This window comes from Pelodiscus sinensis, chromosome 15 (assembly GCF_049634645.1).
Source record: "Pelodiscus sinensis isolate JC-2024 chromosome 15, ASM4963464v1, whole genome shotgun sequence".
Taxonomy (NCBI): domain Eukaryota; kingdom Metazoa; phylum Chordata; order Testudines; family Trionychidae; genus Pelodiscus; species Pelodiscus sinensis.
The window spans coordinates 31256038-31267954 of record NC_134725.1 but is presented as its reverse complement, the minus strand read 5'-3'; the positions used below and the strand labels follow the sequence as shown (position 1 = coordinate 31267954).

At 42.5% G+C, this 11917-nt stretch overlaps 1 protein-coding gene across 2 annotated transcripts; it reads left to right on the top strand.

Annotated features, from left to right (window-relative positions):
- Positions 1–478: 478 nt before the first annotated feature.
- Positions 479–11125, top strand: TMED2 (transmembrane p24 trafficking protein 2). 2 transcript variants are annotated; one of them, XM_075898532.1, is made up of 5 exons: positions 479–731; positions 2888–3080; positions 3528–3548; positions 5611–5718; positions 9612–11125. In XM_075898532.1, exons 1-5 carry the CDS (start codon positions 552–554, stop codon positions 9734–9736), a joined length of 627 nt encoding a protein of 208 aa, XP_075754647.1. In that variant the 5' UTR covers positions 479–551; the 3' UTR covers positions 9737–11125. The 2 variants fall into 2 exon arrangements, with proteins under 2 accessions (XP_075754647.1, XP_075754648.1); XM_075898533.1 differs by lacking the exon at positions 3528–3548 and having other exon boundaries at positions 484–731.
- The last annotated feature ends 792 nt before the right edge of the window (positions 11126–11917 follow it).

Genomic DNA, 11917 nt, shown 5'->3' with positions numbered 1-11917 from the left:
ATTCTGCAGAGAGCAGCGGCTGCCTGGTGGCGCGCCCCTGCGCCCAAGGCAGCTGCTGTGGCTTTGGCAGTTAGGGGATCACAGCCCGCCCAGCGAACCCCAAAACTCTTCCTGGAGCGAGCCCAGGTTGAGGGGACGCGGCGCAACCCGACCCAGGCTGGGCTCTGACGCCCCCCGGTCCTTCGCCCTAACAGCGCCTTCCGGGTCTCACCGAACCGCGGCCTGGCCCCGCACCTCAGCTCTGACAGGCCTCGTCTCTAGTCCCGCCAACCGCCCAAACTGTCCCCGCCAAGCCCGCGCGTGCGCAGATTGGCCCTGCCGAGCACCGTCCCGCCTCCTGACCAGCGCGGCCCCCCGTCGCTCTCAAACGGTTCGCGGTTCGGCCCCGCCCAGCCCGCTATGTTCCCAGGTGGCCACCGTAGCTCAGCCTGTACGTGGCAGTGGGTCTGTTTTGGCCTATGAACGGTAGCCCCGTGCTCCGGAAGGGGCGAGGTGTGAGCCGGAAGTGCCCCCCCTTTCTGCCGCGCTGCTCGGTCCCCCTTGGCTCCGCCATGTCGCCGGTGAGGGCGGTGCTGGCGCTGCTGGCCGCGCTTTCGGCCCCGGCTGCCGGCTACTTCGTGAGCATCGACGCGCACGCGGAGGAGTGTTTCCTGGAGCGGGTCCCGTCCGGCACCAAGATGGGGCTCATCTTCGAGGTGGCCGAGGGGGGCTTCCTGGACATCGACGTGGAGGTGAGGCGGGCGGGGGCAGGCTGGGGAGATAAAGAGAAGCGGGGAGCCGGGGGACTCGGCCCATAGGGGGCCGGGTTGGGGATGGGGGCAGTGAGAGCGCGGTGTGGAGGAGCGGATCTGCGGGGTGCTGGCGCTGCGCCCTGACCTTGGGCGGATGGAATGGGGGGTGGGGGAGGTAGAGACAGGCCCGTCCGGGGAGGAGGTGATCCGCGCTGCAGGGGGGAGCGATGGGTTCTGATAATGGCTGGCTTTGGGGTGCGCTTTTGGTCGTTGCCTTGCGCTTGGGGGCTTCTGATTGTTAAAGCGAGAGGGGAGCTAAATATGGCTGGGGGGCGCAGTTGCTCAGGTGGGAGTGGGCGTTTTGCTTCTGCTATTGACTCATCCAAGGGCGCATGGACTGTCCAGAGCTAAAGTCAGCGCCGACTTCTTGTGCTGAGGAGAGAATGGTAAACTTATGCTTTATTTGATCCGATAAAGTGATGCTTTGTGGCTTCAAGGATCAGAGATGTATCAATCTTTGTCTTATCAAGGGCAATATTAGGATTCTTTAAGGGCCAGGATAGGATAGTATATGCTTGTGCCCTGATGTGGTGTGAGGAGATTCTGAGTGTAACCATGGAAGGGAAGGAGAGATCAGGGAGGTGATACCACTGGCAGTCTGGAGTGTAGTGGGGAAAAGGCAACAGGTTGCATCTTGAGCTGATGGTAATCTAATGGCTAGTAATGGAGATATGTAGCTTTGAAGCTAGGGAAAGAGATGATGAGGGCTGCCGTGATAGAGATAAATTCAAAGACAGAAACATGTTGTTAACAATTGGTTAGAATGTTGTTATAGTTTTTTCTTTGTCCACTTGTATTGCTTTATGTTCCAGGGTTACCTACCAAATTCTTACTTGGCAGAAGCCTGCTGCTGGTTATGTGAGATGTCCAAATCTCCAGAAGAGGCAAAATTTCTTCTGCAGATTAAATTGTTCAGGTCTCTAACTCTATTGTCAACACAACTGTAGAAAGCAATTGTCCAGTAACTGGACTTACAAAACCACCTCTTACAAATCTTCCTTTCTTCATTCCACATCCTCTTTTGAAAGTTTTCAAGATAAGCCTTCTATTAGCAATGGATGTGGTGAGAGTGCCTCTCATGGAATAGCTCTGATTAATTTGGGGAGGTGTATGTTTTGTTTTGATGCATGAACTGTTGACTTAACTTTAAGTTGGATTTGACTGACATGTTATGTATTATTATCTTAATTTTTTAACACTCCCGTCCCAAAAAAATCCAGGTCAGTAGGACAATAATGTACTACACACTTTGTTTCAAAGAATCCCAAATCAATCTACAAGAAGAATCTCTTCATCAGGCACTGCAAAGCTGACTGCATTTGGAAATATGAAAACTTATCTTGAGTGCTTTCACAAGAGGAAGTTGGATATAGTAAGGAAGAAAAATGTTGAGAGTTTTTGTGAGGGGAATGACCAAATGTAGCAATAGAATATTGTGTTTTGGTGCCTCTTCAGTTATGCAGTGACAGTATACAATAGTCAGGAGATGTATTTAGGAAAATTATTAAATGCAGTTTAAACTCATGGTATGTAGGGCAGCAGAATATAATGAGAAAAAGCCAAGACAAAGGATTCTGCACTTTTTGACAAAAGTACAGAGCCTTAAGATCTTAATGACCACAAGTGGTTAGTATACTGGCTCCATAACATCCCCAAAATGGCACATGCAGCAGCACAGAATTGTATATTTAAAGACAGTGACATGTCAAAAGGAAGTAGGTTCATTTATAATTTACTTACCTGTCAGAAATGGAGGTTAGGGTTCTGCATTTCCTCTGCCTTCATTGATCTCATGATTAATTTTGGATTCTAATATGGACCATTGAAAAATAATGCAAGTCTTGGCAGGTAAAAAACCTTTCGCATCACCTTACAGAGTTATTTTCTGAAAGCTTCTAATGCGAATAGAAAAATGTCATGCTGCATTGAGGCTGGGGAAGGTAAGAGATTATATAGATTATTTTGACATTGCCCAGCAATTGTAGGAGTGCAGTGTCCAGGTGGAATATCATGAATTTAATTGAAATTTCCTCTTATTAAATGTATGCCTTCAAGATGCATACAAAGTAGTGAAATATGTTTTTTTCTGTTCACAGATTACAGGACCTGATAATAAAGGAATTTATAAAGGAGATCGCGAGTCCAGTGGAAAATACACCTTTGCTGCTCACATGGATGGAACTTACAAGTTTTGTTTTAGCAACAGAATGTCCACCATGACTCCTAAGATAGTGATGTTCACTATTGATATTGGAGAAGCTCCAAAAGGGCAAGATATGGAGACAGAAGGTGAGGAGAACTTCTAAAGCAAAATAGTTCTGATTTGTGATCTTGAAAGATTAATTTTAGAACCTGTTCTGTGCACTCATCCTTCCAAAATATTTCAGTAGAAAATCCAGAATTCTTATCTCATTCAGTCACTTTAGTTTGCTATTTTCTTGAGCCAGCTACAACTGGGTCAAAATATTTTTAGACGCTACTGTACAATGTAATGTAAAATGACCAGGTAATCTCACTGTTGCTTGCAGACACTAATGCTGTCGTTCTATAGTCTTTTCCTCAGTTTCACCCTCCAATTTCCAGTTCAGGTGTCAGCAGTATGTAGACTACTACATACATTAATTTATTTCTTTGATAAGTGTGCTAATATGTAATTTTCTCCGAGCCATGTAAATTACTGGTTTATCTGCAGCCTTTTGTCCTGTACTTGTGTTCATCTCTTACACTTTTCCCTAGGTGGTGGAGATACCTGGGATGGTATGTGTACTGCTTTTTGAAAGCTCATTAGCATCTTGTCTTTTGCATATGTTTATTCACTAACATCTAACTTTTCTTCTTCTCTAACATCTGTTTGTTAGCATGAGAATGTCTTTTTTTTTAATAAACTATACAAAATGAAGGTCTGATACTCATTGATGCTGGGCAACTGCAATTTCCATTGAGAGGACTGGGTGCTTAGCATCTCTCAGGATCAGGCCCTTAAACTGTTAATGAATATTTGTCTTCAGGTGGTTATTTATGGCCAACAGGAGACATAATTGAGTTTCTGTTAAGTAGAATTCAATTTAAAATACTGAACATCCAGTAATTTTAGATATTTTGTAGTTTTTGCTTTTTGTTACTAAAGCAGGTGTGGGGAATTGAGAGCATTTTGGAGGGGAATGAACAACTTCCTTGTAATATCTTACAGCTAATGCATAACCTGTAAGTGAAAAATTATAACATATGTAATTTACCTCAGAATGAAATTCAGTTTTTCCCAAAACATTAATCATAAAATTTAAAAGATCATGCAACAGTACAATCATTTGCAAGAATACAGTAATACCTTTTGACTTCTATTGTAGCAGATATGTAACCCATGTGTGAAGTGAGTGCTTGACATTTTCTTGAAATATTTAACAATTTCCTAACTGAGATAAGAGAGAGTTAAAGAATTCTCTCAAGTTTGTGAAAAGCATACTTTTTGTGCAGAATACTGACACAAATCTAGCTTCTTTAGCTTAAGGCAGATGTTTGCCTGTAAGTAAGTATCTTTTCAGCATGTTTATACAATCCATAAAGGAGTAATCTTCGTTCTTACTAATAAGCTACCCATATTGCAGTAACCAGCTGGCTATGGAAATGGGTGGTGTATCTTGATTTCTGTAAGGTAAGGTCAGTATTCCTCAGGGAATTATAAATTTTTTTTTTTGATGTCAGAATTAATAACTCATGAGTTATTTTCTTCCTAAAACATATGACTTTTGAGCAGCCTTATTCTTTCTCTTATAACTGAAAGAGAAATATCCTTCATGTAGCATTTAAGGCTGCTTTTAAAATACTTACATTCATTTTACTTGTAAATGGTATGGGGGGCTCTCAAGGATTGCCCTTAAATGTCACATGAATTGCCCTGCACTTCTACATAAGTCCTGCCAGCTATCTTAAGAACTAGTAGCAAAAATCTACCTCTGGAGATTGACTTGAAGTTCTTGGTGCTAGAGAATTCTGATAAGTACACTTTTTAAATCTAAATATTGTAGAGTTGCACATTGCTTTGAGCATTGAAGGCAGTAAACAATATACTACTGTCATCTGACAGCTAAACGGCTAAAATACTGGATCTCTGCTCCCAGCATCTGGTGAGCCATCCCTAGTCGTTATAATCACCTGCTGTTATTTTCTTCTTCCATTATCAGGCCACTATCATATCATGCTAATGCCTAGAAAGAGAGGTGCCTTTCTGCAGAACTGATTTCTTCCCCTGTGTTAACTACAAAGGAAGGTCACAAGAGGAATGGCCAAATACGCTTATTCAGAAACTCATCTTGTTTAGCCAACATCACTAGTTTAAACTCAATTCCCAACTGCTGTGCTGTTGGCAAGTTAGCATTAAAACTCTGTACTATTTAAGATATTGTGTTTTGTATACACCTATACACTTATCCAGAGAAGCAGAGTGCAAAATTTATCTACATTCTAGGCTGGTAGCTGGTGTCTGTTGACTATAATATCGATCACCCTGATCTGGTCTCTGAGTCACATATCATGGAGAAAAAGGCCTATTCAAAAGTAAAATAAAATTGTAAAGGAATAAGCCTGTGAATGTGATTCTTTGGGATTTTTAAAAATATTGTTCCTGTCATTTTCAATATCAGATCTACTTACTGAATGTTTTCCTACAAGGTTGAAAAGTTTTCAGCTATATAGACTATGCATTTTACAAAACTAACTATGGAATGGTATTAAGTATAACTATTTATCCACTTTCAGGAGAAGCTGTTTTTAGTATGTCAGTAATACAGACTTTCTGACATCTTTTTACATTTTTCTGCAGCTCATCAGAACAAGCTAGAAGAAATGATTAATGAATTAGCAGTGGCCATGACAGCTGTCAAGCATGAACAAGAGTACATGGAAGTTCGTGAGAGAATACACAGAGCAAGTACGTGGTTTTATTTGATTTTATTCTCTAAATCTGGTTATCTCCAGTATAATAAGCTCTGTTATGCAAAATGTCTATCTGTTTTACCAGTGTGAAATGTGAAAGATAAAGCAGGAACTATTTGCAGTTAGTAAATCATATGTTCGTGAATATCTCAAGGTCAGTAATATGTTTCCTTATGGTAAATAAACACATTTTTTCATTTGTAAAATAAGTCTGGCTTATTATGTTGTAAATGATCCTACTTCACCTTGTCTTCCTTATACAGAGGTAGAATTTTGTATGTTAGTGGAACTTACTGCTACTCATGTGAGGAAGGTTGACAAGGTCTAAAACTCAATCCTTACTACTTTAAAATAGAATTGGCAGGTAGAATAAGTCCAATACAAATAAATGGGAGATCTGTTTTCTTGTGAAACCCTTATTTCTACATTAGAACTTCCTGTACAGGAACTTAATTTAAAAAAAAAATTCAATACATACAATTTTCCTCTAAAGAGATGACTTAACAAATGTAGGACAATGTAGCACTTTAAAGACTAACAAGATGGTTTATTAGATGATGAGCTTTCGTGGGCCAGACCCACTTTTGATCTGAGGAAGTGGGTCTGGCCCACGAAAGCTCATCATCTAATAAACCATCTTGTTAGTCTTTAAAGTGCTACATTGTCCTGCATTTTGCTTCAGCTACCCCAGACTAACACGGCTACATTTCTATCACTATTAATAAATGTAAACTAACATCTTCTCTTTATCCTCATAAATTCAAAATTTGAGAACCATATAATCAAAGGCTAGGTGAAAATAAGGCAGATTCCTGAGGGGAAATCATCAATCAAAATCCAGTTATTAAATCCTTCTATTAATACATTACATTGGTTCTAGCAGTTATGGTCCCTGTTCATAATTTCACATCTAAGAAGAATGTATCTTGATGCTTCAGTCAATAATGATTACTGTAAAGGAATTGACTTAACATTTTGTGAGTAGTGACTTTTCCTTATGATCCATATCCATGATCCATATCCATTTACTATCTTCCTTGCAATGGCCATTATGCAGTTCTTTAAAGGATGTAGAAGATACAGTAGACTCTAGGAAAGTGAGTTAAACTCCATGGCAAACCAGTTGTCATATAACTCAAACAGCTTGCTATTACTACCAGGGTGGGACTGTTCTAGAAATTTACTTGAGAGCAATATTTCACTCTTGACATGCCAAGAAACTCTTTAAATGTTTATAATAATTAAAAAAATGCTTTGCTGTATGTGCAAACAGTGCTGTTTTGGTGACAGTTTGCTGTATTTTGGTTTTATCAATATTGGAATGTGTACTGACTGTAGATTGGTGGTTTGATAGACTTAATAAATAAATTGGAATACCATCTTAACTCTGGTTACTTTAAAAGGGAAGAAAGATGAGTAAAGTACCAGGTGTGTGGTCATCAAACTTGTATAAATTTTGTCTGGGTTAGTCGCTGTCCACATGAAGATGAGGTAGAACATTGAATGATGCCTCAACACAAGACTGATGTTGAGATTGAAAGAGCTTCTAGTGTTTGAAAAATATGAGTCCAGTATGAGAATTGGCCTTTGGATTGGAAAAATGGACATTTAACTGGCAAATTCTTCTTGGACCTTTGGGCCTTTTCTCTTTTGTAGCTGTAATTTTATAGTGTTGTGTCCTGTATGTCAGCTTTAACCTTTTTGAGAGTAACATTGTCACCCTAGACCAGTAGTCTCCATCCTTTTTACACACAAGATCACTTTTTGAATTTAAGTGCAATCCAAGATCTACCTCAAACCCAGTCCTTGCCCCACTTCCTTTGTGCTCCTTGCCCCACCTCTCTGAGGCCCCACACCCCTGCTCACTCCATCCTCACTCACTTTCACCAGGCTGGGGCAGCAGGTTGGGGTGCAGGCTCTGGTCTGGGATCAAGGGATTTGGAGTGTGGGAAGGGCTCTGAGCTGAGCTTGGGGCAGGCATTTGGTGTGATGCAGGGGTTTCTAGGTGCAGGCTCTGGGAGGGTATCTCAATGCATGGGGGCTCAGGGCTAGGGCAGGGGATTGAGGTGCAGGAATGGGTTCATGACTGGGGCAGGGGTTTGGAGCTTGCTCTAGCTGGGCTCTGCTTAGCTCAGATGGCTCCTTGGTAGTAGTACAGTGGGTCAAAGGCAGGCTCACCCCTGCCCTGGCCCTGCACCACTCCCAAAAGCAGCTGACAAATTTGCTCTATCCCTAGTCCTGTTGTGCCCCCTCTCTGCTTTGTGGAGATAGAATTCAGGGTGGGAGAAGGAGGCACTTTGACATCAGCACGCATCCTCTCCCTTCCCAGCTCTGCTTGGCAAACAGAAGGCTCCTGGGGGAACAGCTCTAAGGAGAGGGCCAGAGAAGTGCAGTACAGGCAGTCCCCGGGTTACGTACAAGATAGGGACTGTACGTTTGTTCTTAAGTTGAATCTGTATGTAAGTCGGAACTGGCATCCAGATTCAGCCGCTGCTGAAACTGACCAGCGGCTGACTACAGGAAGCCCCAGGCAGAGTTGCACTACCCCGGGCTTCCTGGAATTAGCTGCTGATCAGTTTCAACAGGCTGAATGTGGACGCCAGTTCCGACTTACATAGAGATTCAACTTAAGAACCCCAGGTGTCCCCAAGTCAGCTGCTGCTGAAACTGATCAGCGGCTGATTCCAGGAAGCCTGGGGCAGAGCAACTCTGCCTCGGGCTTCCTGTAGTCAGCGCTGGTCAGTTTCAGCAGCGGCTGACTTGGGGACGCCTGGGGCAGAGCAGCCGGGGTGCTGCTGGGTTGCTCCAGTAGCGCTGCTCCTCGGCGCTACTGGAGCAACTCAGCAGCACCCCAGCTGCTTTGCCCCAGGCGTCCTGATTCAGCCGCTGCTGAAACTGACCAGCAGCGGCTGACTCAGGACACCTGGGGCAGAGCAGCTGGGGTGCTGCCGGGTTGGTCCAGTAGCGCCCAGAGCGGCGCTGCAGGACCAACTGGCAGTACCCCAGCTGCTCTACCACAGGCGTCGGGAGAAAAGCCTGGGGGGGGGGCGCACTAGCTGCGCCTCCCCCCCCAGCAGACCAGGGAGATGCGGGCAGCGGACCGAGACGCACCGCGGTCCTGCCGCCCGGGTCCTCCGCGGCTTTGCTCCGCGTCTCCCTGGTCTGCTGGAGACCAGCAGACCAGGGAGACAGGGAGCAAAGCCGCGGAGCACGCGGGCAACGGGACAGCCCAGACGCGCTGTGGCTGTCCCGCTGCCGGTGTCCTCCGAGGCTTTGCTCCCCGTCTCCCTGGTCTGCTGGAAACAGCAGACCAGGGAGAAGGGGAGCAAAGACAGCCGCAGCGCGTCTGGGCTGTCCCACTGCCCGCGTGCTCCGCGGCTTTGCTCAGCGTCTGCCTGGTCTGCTGGAGCCCCCCCAGCAGTCTAGGGAGACGCGGAGCAGCTTTTCTCGCCCTGGAGGACGCGGGCGGCGGGACTGCTGCGCATCTGGGCATCCCGCCGCTCCCGTCCTCTGGGGCGAGAAAAACCCCGTTCGTAACTGCTGATCCGACATAAGTCGGATCCGCGTAACTCGGGGACTGCCTGTAGTGGGGAGAGGAGGAGCAGCTGAAGTGCTGGCACTTTATAGCCATGTGGCCAAACCCATCAAGATCACCTATCAGAGGTTTCTAGATCTACCAGTAGTAGACCAGGTGATCACTGCCCTAGACCACTTACTTGACTGAGAATGCAGAGTATACTGCATTCTAATGGTTGTATGGATGAATCCATAGGTATGTATAGTGCTTGCTCTCAACCATATAGAACTTATTAAATAAAATACCTTGCACCATGCTTATTTAAATATTTTAGTAGTTATGTATTTCTGTTTTTTTTCCCCCTTCCACAGTTAACGACAACACAAATAGCAGAGTGGTCCTCTGGTCATTCTTTGAAGCCCTTGTACTAGTTGCCATGACACTGGGACAAATCTACTACCTGAAGAGATTTTTTGAAGTCCGAAGAGTTGTTTAAGAAAACTTTTCTTGTGATCCCAAATGCTCACTTCACTGTCTACCAAACATCTTGGTCACAAAACAATGTCATTTAGTTTCTAAACCCTGATTTCTGAACTATAAAACTTATTTGCTTAAGTTCCTGATTAAAATGAAATGTTTTTATATACCTTCTGTAGCAAAAGCTGTGTTAAAAATTTTGTCACTTAAGTGGCATAATTTTTTCACTTGAAATCTGCCTAGTCTTTATGCTAAGCGAGGTTGAAACAGACTGCAAATGTAGTAATAAGAATTGTTACTGCCTTTTTCTAACTTTTTCTGTTTTCTTAATTAATTGCAATTCTGTCTAGGGAAGCAGTAAAAGGTCATTAGGTGACTATTTGCATTCTTCACATCTTTAATCCTGCAGTAGACATTATGGAATGAAAATCTTCCCCTCTTCACTTTGATATACTGCCCAGAAGGAGCAAATGCAGCAGAACTTCATTCCAATATGACTAATAATGAAAAGAAGACGGCTGACATTTCCAGCATAGTATGCATATGTGAACACAAAAAACCTATAGTAATGATCTTAATTAAATTGATTTGTTCCCTAAATTCTTGTAATTAAAAAATTGACATTAAAATACATGCTTTCCTTTTATTACCAGACAATTATGTGATTTTAGTTTCACAGTTTTATAATTATCAGTCAGTTGTGTGCAGTGTCTTGGCAAACAGTAGTTATTAACCCCGTGGTGCTTGTAGGTCTGAAGTTCATACTGTTGACACTATTGCAGAATGCACCAGTATTCAGGAAATCTGGATATCTGATGCCAAAGGGTTAATGGTTCTTGGGTTTTATGTCTATGCTATGCAGCCCTTATTTTAATGCGTTATTTTCTGCCATTTTCTGGTCCTCATTAGCATAATGCTAAGTACCGGTGTGTTTTTTCTTTTTCAGGCACATGTGTATTTCAGTTTTTATGTGAAAAATTCCTTTTCTTTCTTGATATGTTTCCGGGTTGGAAAACATTTAAAGACTTGTCTATGATGTGGGTGCTGATCCAGGATTATGTTGTGACTGATGTATATTAGTTGTAATCTTTTATTTTTGGGGGGAAGGGTTAGGGAATCTTTTCAAAAAGGGGAAAGGTCTACAAGTAAACACACAACAGTTTTGTATAATTAATTTAAGATTTGTTACAGGTTTTCATGTTCCAAGTAAACTTTTTCAACCTTGGGCAAACATTTGCAGCAGTTCTTTAAAAAGGGTGGCAGTTACACCTGAATGCAACTGTTGTGTGCCAATATTTTTGTGTGAAACACTTCAAAATTAAATTCTAAGATGTACATTTAAAATTGCTTGTGAATCTAAATATGACCCAGGTTCAATAAATAAACACATTCTTAAAAAAAAAAAAAAGTTTTTGTCTCTTGACAGTTAACCAGGGCATTCTCTACCTTTTTTCATTTGAGATGTTGCTTTTTAAAATATTTTTTTAGAAAAGTGTCAAGAAAAATAAATCTTTACTGGAATATCATGCTTTGTTTATGGGCTAAATAATTTTGGACAACACTAAATATACAGCTTTTACTTGCAGTGTTAATATGCGACCATGCTTATGTTTGAATGTTATTAGTTTTGTTGTCAATGTGTGCAAATTGTTTGCACTCATTTGATTGTCTGTTTGACCTGACTCTCCCCCCCCCCCCCCCCCAAGGAATATTTGTTGCCTTAGCATTAAGTGCAACATAGTTTGATTAGAGGTGGGTTTTTGAGGACATGTAAAGGAAATAATTTCAATGGGATGTTTAGCAAGATATTTAGCAAGTAGATATTTGATCGAAAATAAAATAAGCAATTTCTTATGGAGTTTTTTATTTTTAAAATAGCAGAGCAATTGTTGCATTTCACGAATACCCTGTAGTATTCATGCAAAACTAAATAACTTTAAAAATGAGAATTTTGACTTAGCAAAAGAGATGGGGTTCTTCAGCTTGCTTTCTTCAACCTGGAAGAGGTGAAACCCTCTGGATTGCCTGTAAAACAGTATCGACACAGGTGCCTCAAGCACTTAACAGGCCTTCCAAGCAGCAATAAAATATCTATCAATCTTCTAGCTTCTGTGCAATTATGTTGCTCACTAGTGGTTTCTGATTAATCTGCTCAACACAGTGACATGAGACAAGCAAATGTCTGAATCCTATAATCAAG

Bases quoted from the DNA above. Each gene is read 5' to 3' on its own strand.
- TMED2 (XM_075898532.1), top strand. From the start codon at position 552: ATGTCGCCGGTGAGGGCGGTGCTGGCGCTGCTGGCCGCGCTTTCGGCC. The intron at 3,549-5,610 runs GTATGTGTACTG...ATTTTTCTGCAG, and splicing joins TGGTGGAGATACCTGGGATG to CTCATCAGAACAAGCTAGAA. The intron at 5,719-9,611 runs GTACGTGGTTTT...CCCCTTCCACAG, and splicing joins TGAGAGAATACACAGAGCAA to TTAACGACAACACAAATAGC.